At 41.3% G+C, this 21,956-nt stretch overlaps 1 protein-coding gene across 5 annotated transcripts in view; it reads left to right on the top strand.

The window, feature by feature from the left end:
- Positions 1-21,956, top strand: part of afdna (afadin, adherens junction formation factor a) — a 598,271-nt gene that overhangs the window by 147,506 nt on the left and 428,809 nt on the right. For 4 of the 5 annotated variants that reach the window (XM_068044631.1, XM_068044630.1, XM_068044629.1 and 1 more), the window contains exons 13-16: positions 4,333-4,394; positions 5,164-5,369; positions 8,219-8,239; positions 8,613-8,758. In XM_068044631.1, coding sequence (XP_067900732.1) covers positions 4,333-4,394; positions 5,164-5,369; positions 8,219-8,239; positions 8,613-8,758 — 435 coding nt within the window. The remainder of the gene's footprint in view (positions 1-4,332; positions 4,395-5,163; positions 5,370-8,218; positions 8,240-8,612; positions 8,759-21,956) is intronic. The other variant, XM_068044628.1, reaches the window with a different exon arrangement.

Raw genomic sequence — 21,956 nt, 5'->3', positions numbered from 1 at the left:
CCTTGATGTCAAGGGCTCACCTCACCTCTTGAGTTCAGCTCTTTTGTCCATGTTTGGACCAAGGCTGTAATTAGTTCAGGAGCTGAGTGACCCTGGCAGAACCCAAACTGAGCTAAGCAAGTGCCATTTGATAACATTGTTGATAACCCCTTCCATCACTTTGCTGATAGAGTAGACTGATGGGGAGGTACTTGACCGTGTTCGATTTGTCTTGCTTTTTGTGTACAGGACAAACTTGGGCAATTTTCCACATTGCTGGGTAGATTCCAGTGTTGCAGCTGTACTGGAACAGCTTGGCTAGCGGTGCAGCTAGTTCTGGAGCACAGGTCTTCAGTACTTATGCTGGAATTTTGTCAGGGCCCATAGCCTTTGCAACATCCAGTGCCTTCAGCCATTTCTTTATCACATGGAGTGAATCAGATTGGCTGAAACTGGCACCTGTGGTGCTGGGGACCTCAGGAGGAGGCCGAGATGGATCGTCCACTTGGCACTTCTGGCTGAAGATGGATGCAAATGCTTCAGCTTTGTCTTTTACACAGATGTGCTGGGCTCCCCCATTGTTGAGGATGGGGATACTTGTGAAGTTGCCTCCTCCAGTTATTTAATTGTCCTCCACCATTCGTGACTGGATGTGACAGGACTGCAGAACTTGGATCTGATCCGTTGGTTGTGGGATCGCTTCATCCTGTCTATTGTATGCTGCTTCTGCTGTTTGGCATGCAAGTAGTCCTGTGTTGTAGCTTCACCAGGCTGACCCCTCATTTTTTAGGTATGGCTGGTGCTGCTCCTGGCATGCCATCCTGCACTCTTTGAAGCAGGGTTGGTTCCCCAGCTTGATTTTAACAGTAGAGTGGGGGTATGCTGGTCCATGAGGTTACAGATTGTGGTTGAATACAGTGCTGCTGCTGATGACACACAGTGCCTCATGGATACCCAGTTTTTAGTTGTTAGATCTGTTTGAAATCTATCCCATTTAGCATGGTAGTGCCACACGACATGATGGTGGGTATCCTCCGTGTGAAGACTGAACTTTGTCTCCACAAGGACTGTGTGGTGGTCACTCCTACCAATACTGCCACGGGCAGATGCATTTGCGACAGGTAGATTGGTGAGGGCAAGCTCAAGTAGCTTTTCCCTCTTGGTTCCCTCGCCACCTGCCGCAGACCCAGTCTAGCAGCTATGTCCTTTAGGACTCGGTCAGTAGTGATGCTACCAAGCCACTCTTGGTGATGGACATTGAGGTTCCCCCACCCTGAGTACATTCTGTGCCATTGCTACCCTCAGTGCTGCTTTCAATTGATCAACATGGAGAAGCACTGATTCATCAGCTGAGGGGGGCAGTAGGTGGTAATCAGCAGGAGGTTTCCTTGCCCATGTTTGACCTGATGCCATGAGATTTCATGGGATCCTGACTCAATGTTGAGGACTCCCAGGACAACTCCCTCCCTCCTGTATACTACTGTGCCGCCATCGCTGGTCAGTCTGTCCTGCCAGTGGGACAGGACATGCCTGGGGAGGTGATGGTGTCTGAGACATTGTCTGTAACATATGATTCCATGAGTAGACTATGTTAGGCTGTTGCTTGACTAGTCTGTGTGATAGCTCTCCCAATTTTGGCACAAGTCCTCAGATGTTAGCAAGGTAGACTTTGCAGGGTCGACAGGGCTGGGTTTGCCATTGTCGTTTCCAATGCCGGGTGGTCTGTCTGGTTTTGTTTCCTTTTCTTAGACTTTGTAGCAGTTTGATATAAATGAGTGGCTTGCTAGGCCATTTCAGAGGGTATTTAAGAGTCAACCACATTGCTGTGGGTCTGGAGTCACATGTAGGCCAAACCAAGTAAGGACAGTAAATTAAAAGCAAAATACTGCAGGTGATGAAAATCTGAAATAAACGGTGCTGGAAATACTCAGCAGGTCACGGCGCATCTGTGGAGAGAGAGAAGCAGAGTTCACATTTCAGGTCTGTGACCTTTCATCTGACGATAGATTTCCTTCCAAAAAGGACATTAGTGTACCAAATGGGTTTTTACAACAATCAATAATGGTTTCATAGCTGCCATTAGAGTAGCTTGTTTTTTTTAGTTCCACATTTATTAATCGAATTCAAATTTCACCGTCTGCCCTGGTGGGATTCAAACCCATGTGCCCAGAGCATTAGCAAAGGCCTATGGAGTAATAGTCAAGTGACATTACTGCTATGCCAACAGGAATGACTACTCTCTGCATTACCCAGCTGTTCAGCAATGCTGTTCACTGGCAGTATAAGCGGCTTCATCAAAGTATCAGTCTTTGGTTTGCAGCTTTGCCGATCGCTCCAAGCGAATTCCACTATATTGGAGGTTCTTAAGTTATTTATCCTTGCACTTTTTCTTCCCTTGCCTCTGCCCTCACAAAGTTTAAAAATGAAAGTTGAGGATAACTGATTTAGTGTTGCATCAAGATGTATATAGTAGAATTGTGAAAAGCATATGTTCAAAAATAGCAGTATATAATGAAATGCACTCGACAATCATACGCAATGAATCACTACACCAGTCGATTTGTATCATTCTTAAAATTGAAATTCAATTGCTAAGCATGCCACGTACGAAATGCATATCTTGTGAATTCTGTAACGGGGTGTTGTGTAAGCATTGTCTTCATGGTTATGGATATGCAAGTTTATTTGTAACGTATGTTTCCGAGACACAACCTTATATTTGATTATGATCCTGTGAAGTACTTGGGACATATTACAATGCTAAAGGCACTATAGTTTTTGATTTTTCAGATAAAATTCAGATTTTTAATATAAAGTTCATTAAATATTTTCTTTGAGGAGTGTTTTTATCATTTGTATTTGAACCGCAGGTGATACAGCACGGAGACAGGTTATTCAGCCTGTTGTGCGTGCGCTGTTGTGCGTACGCTGACTATGAAAGAGCTATCCAATTAGTACCACTCCCTGCTTCTCTTACTGTGCAAGTGTTTCCCCTTCAAGTATTTATCCAATTCCCTTTTGAAAGTTATTACTGACTCGGCTTCCTTTTTTTTTCAGGCAATGCGTTCCAGATCATTATAACTGCTGTGTAAAATAATTTCTCCTCATCTTGTCTCTGGTTCTTTTTCCAAGTAGCTTAAACATATTTCCTCTGTTTACCAACCCTTGAGATTTTGAACATGTCTGTTAAATCTCCCCTTAACATTCACTGCTCTAAGAACAACAACCTAGCCTTCTCTAGTCTCCAAAAAAAAAACTAAAGTCCCACATCCCTGGTACCGTTCTAGTTGTTCACTCTCTAGAGCTTGACATCTTTCCATCTTCCCAGAATTGGGCACAGTATTCCAGCTGGCGCTTAGTCAGTGATTTTGTGAAGGTTTAGCATAACTTCCTTGTTTTTGTACTTCATTTCTCTGTTTATGCATATAAGGATCTGGTATGATTTTTTTAAACTGCCTTTTCAACTTGTCCTGCCACCTGCAAAGATTTGTGTACATACACCCCTAAGTGTCTCTGGTCCTGTACCCCCTTCACAATTGTACCATTAAGTTATATTGCCTCTTTTCATTGAAGAACCTGCTGTATATTGCTGGCATTTTCAGTTTTTTTTTTAACTTCAAATTCCCCTATTATCTCTTTTTTTTTTATGCCCCAATTACTTCCTGCCCTTTGTTTTAAAAACTTTTTGCCTCATTCACTACATCCACTAGGTTTCATCTCTTTCTATCTTTTTAAAAAAGCTGTCAATCGATGAACCCAAAAAGTACGCAGTCATGTTTAATGGCCTCACTTCCAGATGTTTTGGTTGTAGACCCTTCATTACATTAATTCATCCTTTTTTTTTCAGATGCTGATAAACTCTGGTACTTTCAATGTTTTTGCTAGATTTCCAATATTTGCATATTCTTTTTATTTGCAAGTTCAATGCTTCATTTAAGAAAAAAATAGATGCAATGGTTTTTATCTTTAATTACCTGTATCAATTGATGTCTGTGTTCGCATTTTTAAAGGTAGTTGTCTGTAGCAGATGTACAGTGTAGCTTAAAAGGCAATACAATGAAAGCACAAGCTCATCACTATTGTAAATCCAGTTCTGGTTTTACATTTAATACTGTAGTGCCATGAAGAGAAACCTCCCAATGAATGTGAAAGCAGCAAGTGTTCTAGGCCAGGTATTAATATTAAAAGTTTGTGTAGTATAAACTTGGTTTATTCATCATGGTTTTGTCCTTAAAATTGCTGTATAATTAATTGTACAACGGCATGCTCACTGGAGAGGTCAGCATCTGTTGATGGTAGGATCAACTGCATATACATTATTTGGTTTGTTGAAAATGCACTTTTTTCTTGCAGACTACAAGATGTACAAGGTCATGAATTGACTCTGCCAGCAACCATAGAGTTCCGAGAAAGCTGTAAGTAACTACAATTGCTTACGCTTGCAGCAGATGCACATGTTGTAGGATGAAGAATTAATTCTATTCAGGGTGTGTGGTCCCAAATACAACAGTCAGCCAGTAGAGCTTTATATTTTATAATATTGCTGATATTCTGAAGTCTGTGTTCTCAGTAATACATATGTTCCTGTTTTTAAAGTTAATATGTATTGTCAAGTTGTACTGAGCAGTTGTATTTTTACAGTGTCAACCTTGGCTCACTGGTAGCATTCTCGCCCGAGATATGGGTTCAAGTCCCACTCCTTAGGCTTGAGTTCATAATATAAGTTGGGACTTCAGTGCAGTATTGAGGGAGTACTATACTGTAGGTAGGTGTCTTTCATCTGAGATGTTAAACTGAGGCTTGGTCTGTCCTGCCAGGTGGACGTAAAATATCCCATTTCACTATTAGAAGGCTGGGGAGTTATTTTGTGTCATTAACGATATTTATCCCTCATCCAGTGCATCTCAGATTATCTGGTCATTTATTTAATTGCTGTTTGTAGGACCTTGCTGTGTGCAAAATAACTGCCACGTTTTCCTACATTACAACAGTGACTGCACTCCAAAAGTACCTCATTGGCTTTGAGGCACTTTAGAGGTTCTGAGCACTTTGTAAATGCAAGTTTGTTCCTTTAAGTACCTAGATAATTACTTGAAATAAAAGCTAGTCATACAGTAGAATGTTTTAGGTGAGCTACTATCATGTTGGATTAGGTGGTAACTAAATATTTGTGTTATTTTACAGCTGAAGATGCCTTCCTATCTGCAGTTGTTAACTATACTAATAGTTCTACTGTCCATTTCAAGCTGTCTCCTACGTATGTACTGTATATGACTTGTCGATATGTCCTGTCCAGCCAGTACCGGCCTGATATGAGCCCTTCTGAACGTACCCATAAAGTTATTGCTATAGTTAACAAGATGGTTAGCATGATGGAAGGAGTTATTCAGGTGAGTTTTGAGATTCACTGATGCCTGAATTGCTTTCAAATTCATTTTTTATGCATGTGTTAGATTTTGCAGTGATTAGGATAAATGATTAATACTTGTGATGGACATATTAACATTTACTGATTTAATGTTTCTGCAGCTTAACTAGTAAAATTTACAATTTTGCTGCCTTTCTTGAGAGGAATATTTTGTTGGACTTGTAGACATCAAAATCACAAGGCAAATCTGAAATTTGTTGGGTCAGTGCTGTTGCAGTAATTGCTACATTTGTCACAGAAGGCAACAAAAATAATCTGTCAGTATGGTAGTGGAGGAACCGGTATAGCTTACCTATACCTTGTGTTTATGCTTCCGATGCACTAGAAAGCACAGTGAAAAATGAAGATTGGAATATGCCTTTAAACAACAAATTTCAAGAGTCCTAGTTGTAGCTCAGATAAATTAGAACACTTCTTCAAACAGTCATTCTTTTATAAAATACAGTTTTTGTAGCTAGTTTTAGGAACAGACAAGCTTTGGTACTCTGATATGTTTTTTGTTTTGTTTCTAGCATTATTACTGAATTTAGAACCAAAAGTAGTTATACTGTATTCCTAAGTTTCACTATAGCTGCATTAATATACCATTTCTGGAGTTAAGCAATATTTTTAAATGGTAGTTTCAAATTTAATTCTAAAATCTTAAATTTAAGTTGCATAATTTTATATGGTTGTAATAATTTATGAAGAATATGAAATTGATTTTCAGTAAAAAAAAAAGTAATTGTCCATTTTTTTGTTGACTGTTGAAAGAGTATTCTGTATACAGGAATTTGCCTCGAGTCAGTATCGTGCTCTGCCTATTCTGTAATAAAAACCACCTGATTTCATTGAATCATAGAATGGCTTCCTTCCGTGCTGTAACCATTCAGCCTGTTATGTCCCTGCCAGCCCTCAGCAAGACCAACTCAACTAGTCCCACTCTCCTTCCCTTTTCCCATAGGCCTGCAATTCTTTCTCTTCAGATAATTATCCAATTCCCTGTTGAAAGTCGCAATTGAATCTGCTTCCACAATACTGTCAGACAGTGCATTCCAGATCCTAACCACTTGCTGTATAAAAACGGTTTTCTTCATGTCATCCCAGTTCTTTGGCTGTTCACCTGAAATGTCCTCTGTTTCTTAACCCTTCCGCCAATGCTAACAGTTTCTCTATCATAGCACAAGTTTAGACAGCTGCTAAGATATTTTATATATAACGTACACTTCTAATGTAAACAAATTCCTGGCAATGGCCTGATAGAGTTTACGCTTACCTATTCGAGTCAAAGAGAGATACAGCACTGAAACAGGCCCTTCTGCCCACCGAGTCTGTGCCAACCATCAACCACCCATTTATACTAATCCTACATTAATCTCATATTCCCTACCACATCCCCACCATTCTCCTACCACCTACCTACACTAGGGGCAATTTACAATGGCCAATTTACCTATCAACCTGCAAGTCTTTGGCTGTGGGAGAAAACTGGAGCACCCGGCAGAAACCCACGTGGTCACAGGGAGAACTTGCAAACTCCGCACAGGCAGTACCCAGAACCGAACCCGGGTCGCTGGAGCTGTAAGGCTGCGGTGCTAACCACTGCACCACTGTGTGTAAAAGAAATTTATTCAGTTGTGTTGACTCGATCCACAGGATTGCAGTAATACTTAGCTAGGATATTGCACTCCCCTTCAAGTGGGTACAATATATCTGGGCAATTGAGTAAACTAAATAAATCGTGAACACCTGAAGTAGACTTAACCAGTTTCTCCACAGCTGCTGCCAGAGTTGGAGTGTTTCCAGCATTTTCTGTTTTTATTTGATTTCCAGCATCTGCAGTATTTTGCTTTTGTCTCAGTTTACTTAGATTTTTCTAATAGAAAATAAGTACATCAAAGCAGGACTGTTTCAGCGTACAGTGTTAAGTGATTAGAGAGCAAAGGCTTACTTTCTGCCACTGCAGCCAGTCTTGAATTGTATGACTACAGGGGGCATAATGTAAACCTGACATCAGTTTATGAATGGGTAAACCTGCCAAAGAGCTGTGTATGTGCAAGTCTGTTTTAAATAACTTGCACCGTAGCATCTTGGGAGTTGTATTTCCACTCTTACAAGGACTTAATTTGTGGGAAAAGTAACTGGTTAGCTTTTTACAAGAAACATGCCCAACCTTTATTTCCGTTTTTAAAGATCTATCAGGACCTTTTTATGGAATTATAGTAATTCAACATTTCTACACGAGATTTTGGCATTGCCGCCTTTTGACTTGTTAATTGCTTTGATTTTTTTGATGTACTTCATGCATAAAAATAGACTTTTTGGCATTTTATGTTCAAAATATTTTACTTTGACAAAACCCTTAGGAAAGCTAAAGTTTTTTTTTTGATCAATGCTGTGCATCACTAATATAGACACTTGATGCAACATAAACTGCTCTAGACATTAAAAATGAACAAATATATTTTTATACGCCTATAAATCAAGTACCAAAATAAATGTATTTTTTTCATTCAGTACTAAAATTCAAACACTTGATTTCAATTTTTATTGTGGAAAAGTAGTGAAAGTGATTACCTTTTTTTGTTCTGCCCCACCAAACCCCTTGGGTAGGGAAAATCTTTCTCGCTACAAAGTGATAGCTTAATATACACATTGTGAAAGTTTGTTTCTAGATCATAGCAGTTGAGAGTTTGTGTTTTAAGTTGCTGTCTGTGTAGTTTTGTAATTTAATTTTATGCAATGTTTTGCATTGTATTAATCATTATTTGTGTACATCGTGACTGTTATTTTTTTCTCTATTTTGCCTGATTCCTCTTCCCTTTTCTGCAGGATATAGCACAGTATGAACAGGTAGGACATGTTGCTGGGAACTGTACCCAGCAGTCAGCTTAGCTCAGTTTCTCATGCTTCTCCATATCAGAAACAACAAATCCAGCGGCTGGACTGAACGGTACATAACACTCATTTAGCAATTGGAACATGCAGCACTAAAACTTGACTGCACAACTATGTTGGCATTTCATTTTATCTGCTTAATGCACTTTTCTGTGGTGATGTACAGATTCAGCCCAAGTTCTCTTGCTTGATGTCTGTGGCCCTGTTCTTTTGTCAGCCTTGTTTAACATTGCCTAGCCTGGCTCATGCGGTCAGGGGTTGCATTTAAGACTTATCATGTAGAACAGAACAAAAGTCCTCAAGAATAACATTATTTTGATCATTACAGAAACAGAAGAATATTGCAGGTGCACTTGCTTTCTGGATGGCAAATGCATCAGAGCTTCTCAACTTCATCAAACAGGACAGAGATCTGAGTCGGATCACCCTAGATGCACAGGATGTCTTGGCTCATTTGGTGCAAATGGCTTTCAAGTATGAAAATTAAAACACTAACAATGTCTTATCAACTATCTTGTCCTCTCACTAAAGGCATGTACTGAATTGGCAAGTTCTATTTTGTGACTTTCTCCATTACTAATCCCCACCGCCAGATCACAGAAAGTCGACTAAATAGCAATGCTTTTCTATACTATTTTCTGCCTTCTCAGTCCATGCAATCCTCCTTAAAATAGTTTATATTGGAAAACACCTAACACCTGGCCATTAAAAGTCTTTAAGTTTGAAAATCTTTGGAAGAAATTCACTTTCTCCTGAGCCACATTGGTGCTTCCTTTCAAAATAGTGCATCTCAGAATCGTGGGTTGCTTTTATAAATTGTCCTCACCATAATAGAAAGTGGAGAGGAGTAGGAGGAGTTTGTCAAAACACGTGCAAATATTTAGTACTACCACCAAATGTATGTTTTAGAAATGCAACTGAACGATTTGAAATCTGGCAGGAAATAGTTTACTAAATAATTGTACAAGTTCTCCTGTTTGAAAATTAGCCTGATAATTTTGTTATGAAATTTCATTTCAGATTTAACTAAATCTGAATATTCTTTCTGAATTATAGTTACTTGTGGAGTACAGTTAGATTGACAGTTTTCAGTTGCATGTTATGATCATGTATTGGCCAAAGAAAAAGTATTGTTTAGTATTTATACGTTGATCAAAATTGATGCTGTCAGATTCTAGATGACTTACCCGTTAAGTTATGTTCTGTAGATTCAGAATAGAGAAAAGCAGAGCTGGAAATGGAAGGCAGAAAATTAGCAAAAGGGTTTGGAAGGCAGAGCGCACAAAGGTTTCAAAATAGACAAAAAAGGAGTCCAGTTGTGCTTAATGGTATATCCTTAAATGCAAGAGGTATAGTGAATAAGGCAGATGAGCTGAATGCACAGATTGACATTTGGAAGTATGATTGCTTTTTAGCTGTTACTCAGACAGGGCTTAGAGAGGAGCAGGAATGGCAGCTTAATGTTCCTGGTTACAGGGTTTTCAGATGAGAAGAGAACAGGATTTAAAAAAAAAAAGGTGGAGTGGCAGTATTGATTAAACAAACAATTAGCCGTGAGAAGGGATGATATGTGAGAGGGATCATCAAATGAGGCTATATGGGTTGAACTAAGGAACCAAACTGGGGCAATCACACTGCTTGAGAGTACTGTAGACCTCCAAACAGACCGAGGGAGATAGAGTACATTTGTAGGCAAATTACTGACAAATGCAAAAACAGTAAGGCAGTAATAGTGGGGGATTTCAATTACCCAAATATTAACTGGAGTACAGACAATTATTGGAAGGAAAGATTGACGGAAAATGTGAGAAGCAGAGGAGAAAATGGATGACTGATAGAATGGCTGGATGCAATTAATCTATATGCGGAATGTGTAAGGGCAGGACAGACTGGTGGAGACTCGTCATGCAATCTTCTGGGAAGAAGATGACACCAACGAATGAACCAACTGGGATACAGTCAGTGCAAAAGATACAGAGGGAACAGAGCTCCTAAATTGCATTCAGGGGAATGTTTTTGGCCAGTATTTGGCAACCCTGACAAGAGTGGGGCAATCTTGATTTAGTTTCAGGGAATGAAACTGGGCAGGTGGAAGGAGTATCAGTGGGAGAGCACATTTGTGGTAGTGATCATAATTCAAATTGGGGAAGAAGCCAGTTTTACTAGGTTGAAAAGCAATTTAGCAAAAGTGGACTGAAAACAGCTAGTTGAAGGTAAATCGGTATCAGAGCAATGGGAGGCATTCAAGGAGGAGATTCTAATGGTTCAGGGTAAACATGCTGCCATAAAGGGTGGGACAGCCAAATATAGAGCCCCCTGGATGACAAGGTAGAGAGGGTAAGATGAGGCAAAAAGGGAAGCTTATGTCTGACAGAGCTTAATCCTGCTGGAAGCCTAGAAGAGTACAGGAAGTGTAGGAATGACATTAAAAGAGAAACATGAAAACAGAGAGGGCATGAAAAAGTACTGGCAAATAAAGTCAAGGAAAGTCCAAAAATGTTTTGTAAGTATATAAAGAGCAAAAGGATAGCTAAGGAAAGAGTAGGGCCTATTGGGGACCAAAAAGGTTACCTATTTGTGGAGTCGGAGAATGTGGATAAGGTTCTTAATGAATTTGCAGCTGTCTTTACACAAGAGGGGCTGAAAATTACATCATTGTTAAGGAGGAAGAATGTTAAATATTGGATTGCATAAACATGGTAAGAGAGGAAGTATTATAAGGGTTTGATGTCTTTGAAAATAGATAAATCACCAGGCCCAGATGAAATATATCCCAAGTTGTTAAAACATGCAAAGGAGCAGATTGCAGAGGCTCTGACCCATCATATTTCAATCCTCCCTGGCTACAGGAGTAGTGCCAGAGGATTGATGGACTGTCAACATTTTATCGTCTTTTAAGGAGGGAGGAAGAGATAATCCAAGTAATGATAGACCAGTTAGCTTAACTTCAGTTGTGGGAAAATTATTGGAATCCATTCTGAGGAACAGTATAAACCTTCATTTAGAAAGATATGGGTTAATTGAAGAAAGTCAACATGGACTTGTTAAGGGAAGGTCATGTCTCAATTTGATTTGAATTTTTTGAGGAGGTGCCAAGGGTTGATGAAGGCAGTATGGTGGATCCGGTCTATGTGAATGTTAGCAAGACTTTTGACAAGGTCCCACATGGCAGGCTGGTCACAAACATAAAAGCCCGAGGGATGTAACAGAATTGCAAATTGGATCCAAAATTAGCTTAGTGGCAGAGAGCAAAGGGCAATGGTTGCCTGGTGTTTTTGTGACCGGAAGCCCGCTACCATTGGGGTTCCACAGGTCTCAGTGCTCGGTCCCTTGCTTTTTGTAGTTTATATTAATGAATTTAGCCTCCAATGTAGGGGGCATGATAAATAAGTTTGCAGATGATACTGTCACGTGCATCAGAAATGCGAGTATACAACATTCACGGATTAACTCTGAAGAGTTATGAAGTAAACAGACTTTGTTTTTAAAATGAACCTTTATTTTAAAAAGTGAACAATGGCCCAAAATGCCCACCGAAGAAAAAAGGGATTAGCCTTTCATGTGTTCAAACAGTCTGACAAAGGACAAATCTTCAAAGCCAAAAGGTGTTAATGAAACCCATCTTACACCAGAATTGAATGTTTTCTTCACCTCCTTTGTTTTAGAAGTAGCAATGTCCTGGGCCATTGTGCAATCGCCATGGGGATGGACCCATAATGTCTCCTAACAAGAGGTGAAAAGTTGACCGTTTTACCTTTTCTTGGTTAAAAAAGGCAGTCAGAGACTGACCCAGAAGGTGAAGCTACTTGTAACAGCTGGCATTCCAACAATCCAGAAAGCACATGCCCTGCTGAAAAATTCGACATGTATATTATACAGCAGAGAGCTGGAAGTCTTCAACCTTCAATCGAGAGAGAAATTTTCAACCTTCAATCAAGAGAGAAATCTGCAATCATCTAAGGCTTGAAACCATCTAGAACTTGACCTCGAGAATTCAACAGGATTATCGTATCCTTTCTCCCCCACTAAAAACCACCATCCTCTTTTCCTTCTCTATCTGTTTCTTGTGTGTGTGTGTCTCCGAGCGAATGAGCTAGTGGATGCGGTTGTGACAATTTCGGGATAAGGCTTATTGATCAATAAACAATTGACTTTCTGATTTTTAAAACCTTCAAGAAAACCTGCCAATGTTTGGTTATTTGAAAAATAAAACACCAAGGGGCTAAACTCTAATACAAGTACACTTGTGGTCAGCTGGGGAGTTGAACAGCGGAAATCACACCACGTAACAAATTGGGGGCTCAAAGCCGGAATCTGAGCCACCAGACAAGTGAGAGATTTGGAAAACGGGAGGAAAATTGACCTCAAATTATGGAAAAATAAACAGGTTTTATTATTTTCTCTACGGTGCTAGAAACAAGAGATGGCCACATTTAATGCTAAGCAGTTTGTAGAGCAGGGAGAGCTATCCCATGATAAGTTAAACAAATTTAGGTGTTTAAGATTTAAAAAGCTTAGCTGCAGAGGTGGGAATCACTTTCAGACAAAAATCAAAGAAACCTGAACTGGTGAAAAGTCTAGCGAACCATTTTAAAGTTACCCCTGTACTAGAAGAGGAAAACCCAGAGACTCTGGGGGGGAAAAAAAAGTTAAGTTGAAAAGCGAAGAGATTCAGTTTCAAAAGGAAAAAAGAGGAGAGGAAGCAGCAAGAAGGTTTGAGTTAAACTGCAAACCCAAAATGAAAATGTTGCTAGTCACTCAAATCTTATCCCCAATTTAGAGCAAAACTTTGATGCGCTGTGACACTCAAGACTAGTGCCAAAATTTAATGAGGAGGTTGTCCTTTCTTCTCATTTGAGAAAATAGCTACCAGGCTAAAATGGCCAAGAGAATTTTGGAGTCTCTTGTAAGGCAAGTTTGTGGTTAGGGCTTATGAAGCTTTTTCCCTCTTACCAGAAGAAAGTTCCTCTGATTATGAATAAACTAAAACAGCAATTCTAAATGAATATGAGCTGGTACCAGAAGCAGATAGACATATTCTGACACACCCAGTAAAGATCAATGCAGACTTGCATTGAATTCGAAAGAATCAAACATATGGCTTTTTATTGCTCAAGCCATAACCCTCATGAAAATTTGAGAACTCAAATTGAAGAACAAAGAGTCACGAGTGAGGGAAGCCACAAAAATGGCCGACTATGAATTAATACACAGATCTCTAACTGAATAAATTTGGGTCTAGTAACTTGTATAAGCTAGAGAGCGATAACAGGGTGAAGAGGAAGCAGAAATGGGCTCGAGAGAAAAGGAGAGCATGGAAGGAAAACCTGACCGGTCTCCCACTTTTAAAAGAAGGAACCCAGGGCATAAAACCAGTAGGGGTCAGCCCGATATGTTTCCAGTGTGACACCTTTGTGCATCTCCAGGCCAATTGTTGGTATGCCAAAAAACCAGCAAGAGGCGCTGAGTCAAGCCTGTGTCTGGCTTTGAAAGATATAAGCCTGTGTTCTAATATAACACGAGTAGAGCACATATCAGAACTTTTTACACAAAGGAAAAATGACTCCTTTTGTGTCCCAGGCACCAGACAGGGAGAAAACCATCCTCATTCTTCGGGGATACTGGTTGTTTTCAGACCCTACTGGCAGCCAAATTGACACAAATGCCACGGGAAAGCAGAACAAATACCACAGTATTAGTAAAATGGCTTACTGGCTGATGCTTGAAGAATCCCTCAGTTAAAATTTACCTATGGAGTATTATGGTCACTGGGGTAGTGACAGTCCGAATCATTCTGCGCTTACCCATGCAAGGATAGACCTATTAATGGTCAATGACTTAGCAGGAAGCATAGTGTTGCACCCAGAGGGTCCAGAGCAGTCCATGGAGGCTGGAGAAACTGAGGGAAGAAAACAAAAACTGCACAACTGCAGAGGGCTGAGGAAGTCCCAAAAATCCCACAAGGGGTGATGGAGCCAAAAGAATTTAAAAGAGCCCAGATACAGCCAAAAAGGTTTAAAGAAGCTCTAATAAAAGCCAAAGCAATGGAAAGAAAAGTAACTCAGATATGGTTAACTGAAACCTTTTTTAAAGATTTAAATAGTGACGAGGAAAGTTTCCAAACAAGAAAGCCAGAGTGGGGGAGATGCCTCACCTAGTTGAAGAGCCACTGGGGAGTGCACAGGAAGCTGGACAACCAACTGCAAGCAGCGTCTGAGGACAGGGGGCAGATTAGGGAAATACCTATCTCTGAAAGAAAAGGGACGGTAACATACCCGAAAGTGAACCGCACTTGTGAAAATCGCAAGAGAACTAAAAGTAAGGTCAACGTTCTAGATCCAAAACTAATCAAACCCAACATTTTGGAGTCAAAACCTAGCCGGAACAAGGGGCAGGAAGAAATCCCAGATCCCTCAAAGGCCTAAAAATCAGTGTATCGCCCACAGTCACCATAGAAATGAGAACTATCTGTGTGCCAGAACCTGAATGGTTAATGCCATGTATTGTGAAAGCAGGAATCAAGGGGTTAGAGCTTGTGGCACAATACTCTTTGTATAAGTAGCAACAGAAATGTTCATACTACAAGCTTCGGCAATCTCATGGTCCTGGAGACCAACATTCCTTTATTTTTATTTATTTAGAGATACTGTACTGAAACAGGTCCTTCGGTCCACCGAGTCTGTGCCGACCAAGAACCACCCATTTTATACAAACTCTACAGTAATCCCATATTCCCTACCACTTACCTACACTAGGGGCAATTTACAATGGCCAATTTACCTATCAACCTGCAAGTCTTTTGGATGTGGGAGGAAACCGGAGCACCCGGCGAAAACCCACGCGGTCACAGGGAGAACTTGCAAACTCCGCACAGGCAGTACCCAAAATTGAACCCGGGTCCCTGGAGCTGTGAGGCTGCGGTGCTAACCACTGTGCCGCCCACCTAAAGTAGTACAAACTGGTGAGAGAAATTACAACCCCATTTGACAACATGTAACCAAAAGAAATGCAATTATTTGATACCTAATCCAAAGGAAGGATGATGAAAAACATAGGCTGGAAACCTGAGGAACGAACTAAATGAATGTGTAAAGTGGTGTGTCCGTAAACTGTCTTACTGGAGGGTTTTTTGGGTTAAGTGGGAGGGAAAGAAAAATGAAATTTCTCGGATTTAATTTAAATTTTTTCCCTTTGGGGGAAGGTGTCTCTCACATCGGAAGCACAGTGATGCAACATTCAGACTAACTCTGATGAGTAATAAAGGTTCATTTTTTGAAAGACAAAGTTTTTATTTTAAAAAGTGAACAATGGTCAAAAATGGCTGCCGAAGAAATAAAATTAGCCGTTTGTGTATTCAAACAGTCTGGCAAAGGGTGAACCTTCAAAGCCAAAAGGTGGTGTTGAAACTCATCTTACACCTATCCTATAAAAATTCCAGAATTGAATGTTGTCTTCTAAAACAAAGAAGGTGTGAAGTAGCCACATCCTGGGTCATTGTGCATTCACCTTGGAGAAGAAGGTTTCCTAACAGGTGAGAAGTGACAGTCTTACCTTTAAAAAAAAAAGACAGCCAGAGAGAAATCGACTGACCCAGAAGGTGAAGCTACTTGTAACAGCTGTCACTCCTGCAAGTCAGAAAGCACATTCGCTACTGAAAAATCCAATATGGACATTATAAAGCAGATGGAGCTGGAACTGACTCGCCATCTTCAACATAACCTTCAATCGAGAGAAATCTACAATCATCTCAGGTTTGCAACCAACTGGAACTTGAATCTCGAGAATTCAACAGGTTTATCATAACCTTTCTCCCCCACAAAAAAACCATCTTCCTCTTTCCCTTCTCTGTTGTGTGTGTGCGCATTTGCGCGCGAATTCATGAGTGGATATAGTTGTGACAATTTTGGGATAAGGCATATGAATCAATAAACAGTTGACTTTTTCTGTTATTTTAAAACCTACAAGGCAACCTGTTGTCTGGTTATTTGAAAAATAAAATACCAAGCGGTTAAACTCTAAATGCTGTCACATGGGGAGTTGAACAGCGGGAACCAACCACGTGGCCGTAACAATACTGTCAACCATACGGCCAATTTTTGTGGGGAGGAAAGTTTTAGATTGCAGGAAGATATAGAAGGTCTGATCAGTTGGGCAGAAAAGTGGAAAATGGAATTCAATCCAGAGAAGTGAGGGGTAATGCATTTTGGGAGGTGCAATAGGACAAGGGAATACACATTAACTGGGAGGATTCTGAGTACTGTGGAGGAACAAATGGACCTTTGGAGTGTGTGTCCACAGACCTTAAAGGTCGCGGCACAGGTGGTTAGAATACCATAACCACAATCTGGAACCTCAAGGCCCAGCATATCCCCCATGCTACCATTACCATCAAGCTGGGGGAGTCGACCCTGGTTCAATGAAGAGTACAGGAGGGCATGCCTCAAAATGAGGGGTCAACCTGGTGAAGCTACAACCCAGGACTGCTTGTGTGCCAAACAGCGTGCGATAGACAGAGCTAAGTGATCCCACAACCAACGGATCTGATCTAAACTCTGCTATTCCGCCACATCCAGTCATGAATGGTGGTGGACAATTAAACAACTAATTGGAGGAAGTGTCTTCACAAATATCTCCATCCTCAATAATAGGGGAGCCCAGCACATCAGTGCAAAAGATAAGGCTGAAGCATTTGCATCCATCTTCAGCCAGAAGTGCTGAGTGGATGAAACATCTCTGCCTCCTCCTAAAGTCCTCAGCGTCACAGATGCCAGTTTTCAGCCAATTCGATTCACTCCACATGATACAAAGGAACAACTGAAGGCACTGGATACTGCAAAAGCTATGGGCCCTGGCAACATTCCAGCAATAGTACTGAAGACCTGTGCTCCAGAACTTGCTGCATCCCTAGCCAAGCTTTTCCAGTATAGCGACAACACTGGCATCTGCCCAGCAATGTGGAACATTGCCCAGATATGTCCTGTACACAAAAAACAGGATACATCCAACCTGGCAAATTACTGCCCTAGCAGTCTTCTCTCAATCATCAGTAAAGTGATGGAAGGTGTCTTTGACAGTGCTAACAAGCAGCACCTGCTTAGCAATAACCTGCTCACTGATGCACAGTTTAGGTTCTGCCAGGGCCACTCAGCTCCTGACCTCATTACAGCCATGGTTCAAACATGGACAAAGGAGCTGAACTCCAGTGGTGAGTTGAGAGTGACTGCCCTTGACATCAAGGCAGCATTTGTCTGAGTATGGCATCAAGGAGCCCTAGCAAAACTGGAGTCAGTGGGAATTGGGGAAAACCCTCCTCTAGTTGAAGTCACACCTAGCGCAAAGGAAGATGGTTGTGGTTATTGGAGGTCAATCATCTCCACTCCAAGACATCAGTTCAGGAGTTCCTCGGCAGTGTCTTCGGCCCAACCATCTTCAGCTGCTTCGTCAATGACCTTCCTTCAATCATAAGGTCAGAAATGGGAATGTTCACCATTCGCGACTCCTCAGATACTGAAGCAGTCCGTGTAGAAATGCAGCAAGACCTGGACGATATCCGGCTTGTGCTGATAAGTGGCAAGTAACATTAGTGCCACACAAGTGCCAGGCAATGACCATCTCCAACAAGAGAGAATCTAACCATCTCCCCTTGGCATTCAGTGGCATTATGATCACTGAAACCCCCACTATCAACATCCTGGGGGTTACCATTGACCAGAAACTGAACTGGAGTAACCATACAAATTCCATGGCTACAAGACCGGCGAGTAACTTGCCACCTAACTCCCCAAAGCCTGTCCACCATCTACAAGGCACAGTCAGGAATGTGATGGAATATTCTGCACTTGCCTGGATGGGCAAGCTCCAACAACACAAGAAACTGAACACCATCCAGGACAGAACAGCCCACTTGATTGGCACCCCTTTCACATTCAATCCCTCCACCACCGCCGCACAGTGGCTGCAGTGTGTACCATCTACAAGATGCAGTGCAGCAACGCACCAAGGCTCCTTAGACAGCACCTTCCAAACCTGCAACCTCTACCAACTAGAAGGTCAAGGGTAGCAAATGCATGGGAACACCACCACCTGCAAGTTCCCCTCCAAGCCACACACCATCCTGACTTGGAAATTATATCATTGTTACTTCACTATCGCTGGGTCACAATCCTGGAACTCTCTTCGAAACAGCCCCATGGGTGTACCTACCCCATATGGACTCCAGCGGTTCAAGAAGGCAGTTCGCTACCACCTTCTCAAGGGCAAAAAATACTGTCCTATCTAGCGATGCCCACATCCCTTGAAAAAATTAAAAGAAAAATGCTTTCCTTTATTAGCTGAGACATAGAATATAGGAGCAGGGAGGTTATTCTAGAATGGATACAACACTAGATAGACCACCCCTTGTGTATTGTATACAGTTCTGGTCAACACATTGCAGGAAAGATGCAATTGCACTGGAGAAGATTAGAGGAGATTTATGAGAATGTTGCCAGGACTGTGAAATTTTTAGTTATGAGGAAAGATTGGACAGGAACCAAGGAGGCTGAGGGGTGACTTAGTTTAAGGTGTGCAAAATTGCGGGGCCTCGATAGAGTAATTAGGGTTGAACTATTTACCTTTAGCAGAGGGAGGTGAAAAACCAGGGTGCATAGATTTAAAGTAATTGATAGAAGGATTAGTGGGATGATGAGGAAACATTTTTTCACCCAGAGCGTGGTAAGGTCCTGGAACACTGTCTGAAAGGGTGGTAGAGGCAGAAATACCACATTTAAAAGATACCATAGAAAAGTTATGGCACAGAAAGAGGCCATTCAGCCCATCATATCTGCGCCAGCTGAAAAAACTAGCTGCCCATTCTACTCCTACCTTCCAGCATCTGGTCCGTAGTCTTGCAGGTTACAGCACTTCAGCTGCAGGTCCAGGTACCTTTTTAAATGGGTTGAGGGTTTCTGCCTCCGCCACTGCTCCAGGCAACGAATTCCAGACACCCACCACCCTCTGGGTGAAAAAGTTTTTCCTCATGTCCACTCTAATCCTTCTACCAATCACCTTTTAAATCTGTGCTCCTGGTAATTGACCTGTCCGCTACAAGAAACAGGTCCTTCCTGTCTACTCTATCTAGGCTCCTCATAATTTTGTACACTTCAATTAAGCCACTCCTCAGCCTCCTCTGTTCTAAAGAAAACAACCCTAGCCTATCCAATCCTTCCTCATAACTGCAGTTTCCCAGCCCTGGCAACATTCTTGTAAATCTTCTGTACATTCTTCAGAGCAATTATGTCCTTCCTGTGCTGTGATCAGAACTGTATGCAATATTCCAACTGTGGCCTAACCAGCATTTTTTACAGTTCCAACATTCCATCCCTGCTTTTGTATTCTATACCTCTACCAATAAACGAAAGCATTCCATATGCCTTCACTACTTTATCTTACCTGTCTTACCACCTTCAGGAACCTGTGGACATGCACTCCAAGGTTATTCACTTCCTCCACCCCTCTCAATATTCTCCCGTTTATTGTGTATTCCCTTGCTTTATTTTCCCTCCCCAGTTGCATTAGCTCATACTTCTCCGGATTGAACTCCATTTGCCACTTTTCCGCCCACTGATTGATATAATTCTGGAATCTACAACTATCCTCTTCACTATCAACTACACGGCCAATTTTTGTGTCATCTGCAAATTTCCCAATCATGCCTCTCACACTTAAGTCCAAATCATTAATATTTACCACAAACAGCAAGGGACCCAACACTGAGCCCTGTGGAACACCACTGAAAACCGCTTTCAATTCACAAAAACATTAGTCGACCATTACCTTTTGTTTCCTGTCACTGAACCAATTTTGGATCCAACTCATGGGCTTTACTTTTCTGACCAATCTGCCATGTGGGATCTGGTTAAATGCCTTATTAAAATCCATGTAGACAACATCCACTACCCTCATCAATCCTCCTTGTTACTTCCTCAAAAAATTCAATTGTTAGTAAGACACAACCTTCCCTTAACACTTCCATGCTGACTGTCCCTGATAAATACATGCTTTTCTAAGTGACAGTTTATCCTATCTCTTAGAATTGATTTCTAATAATTTTCCCACCACCAAGATCAGACTGACAGTTCCATAATTGTGTGGCCTATCCCATGCGCCCTTTTTAAACAGTGGTACAACGTTCGCAGACCTCCAGTCCTCTGGTGCCTTGCCTGTATCGAGTGAAGATTTGAAAATGATCCTCAGTTCATCTGCTATTTCCTCACTGACTTCCTTTAACAGCCTGGGATGCAGCCCATCTGGCTGTGGTGATTTGTCCACTTTCAAGATCGTCAGATCCTCTAGTACCGCCTCCCTCATTATGCTTATCATATCTAATATTTCACAGTCGTCCTCTTTAACTACAATGTCTGCATCATCCCCCTCCTTGAAGACAAAGTACTCATTAGGAACCCTGCCCACATCATCTGCATTCACGCATAAGTTACCTTGTACATCCCTGATAGGTCCTACCCTTTTCTTAGTTATCCTCTTGCTCTTAATGTACTGATAAAACATCTTTGGGTTTTTTGATGAAGGGTCTCTGACCTGAAACGTGAACTCTGCTTCCCTCTCCACAGATGCTGCCAGACCTGCTGAGTATTTTTAGCACTTTTTGTTTTTATTTCAGATTTCCAGCATTTGCAGCATTTTGCTTTATCTTTGGGTTTTCCTTGTTTTTGCCTGCCAGTATTTTTTCATGTGCTCTCTTTGTTTTCCTAATTTTCTTTTTTTACTTCACCCTTGCACTTTCTATAACTCCTCGTATGCTTTCTAAAGTATTAAATTTTTTGTGACTGTCATAATCTTTTTCTGCTTTATCTTACCCTGCATGCTTCTAGATAACCAGGGGACTCTAGATTTGGCGGTACCACCCTTCTGCTTTGTGGGGACATGTCTACACTGTGCCTGTAGAATCTCGCTTTTGAATGCCACCCACTGGTTTGCCACTGATTTTTCTTCAAGTAGCTGTATCCAGTCCACTTTAGCCAGATCACCCCTCTGCTTCATAAAATTTGCCTTCCCCCAATTTAGAACTTTTACTCCTGTTTTATCTTTGTCCTTTTCCATAATAATGCTAAATCTAACTATTATGGTCACTCTCTCCAAAATGGTCATCCACTGCTACTTCATCCACTTGCCTAGCTTCATTTGCCTTGACTAAATCTAGAGTTGCTTCCCTCTCATTGGACTTGTTACGTGCTGGCTAAAATGTTCTCCTGAATGTAGTTCAAGAATTTTGTGTCCTCTGTGCTCTTCACACTGTTTGTCTGTATCCGTTTTGATATTAGGGTAGTTGAAATCCCCAACTATTATTGCCCTATCGTTTTTGCACTCAGAAATTTGCCTACATATTTGTTCTTCTGTCTCCCTCTCGCTATTTGGGGGTCTGTAGTACATTCCTAGTAGTGTGGCTGTCCCTTTTTTATTTCTGAGCTCATCCCACATGGCCTGATTTGATGATTCATTTAGCGTATCATCCCTCCTCACAGCTGTAATTGATTACTTGAATGTCTACTTGAAGCATGCCCTAGGGCTACCCACCTAGTACAGGAAGATGCAATTAGGCTGGCTAGCTCTTCGTCGACCAGCACAGACATGATGAGCTGAATGGCCTCCTTCTCTGTCATAATTGTTCTCTGAT

Source organism: Heterodontus francisci, chromosome 13 (genome assembly GCF_036365525.1).
Source record: "Heterodontus francisci isolate sHetFra1 chromosome 13, sHetFra1.hap1, whole genome shotgun sequence".
In the NCBI taxonomy this organism is placed as follows: Eukaryota; Metazoa; Chordata; class Chondrichthyes; order Heterodontiformes; family Heterodontidae; genus Heterodontus; species Heterodontus francisci.
The sequence above is the reverse complement of the archived record's forward strand: the minus strand, read 5'-3'. Positions and strand labels throughout refer to the sequence as shown.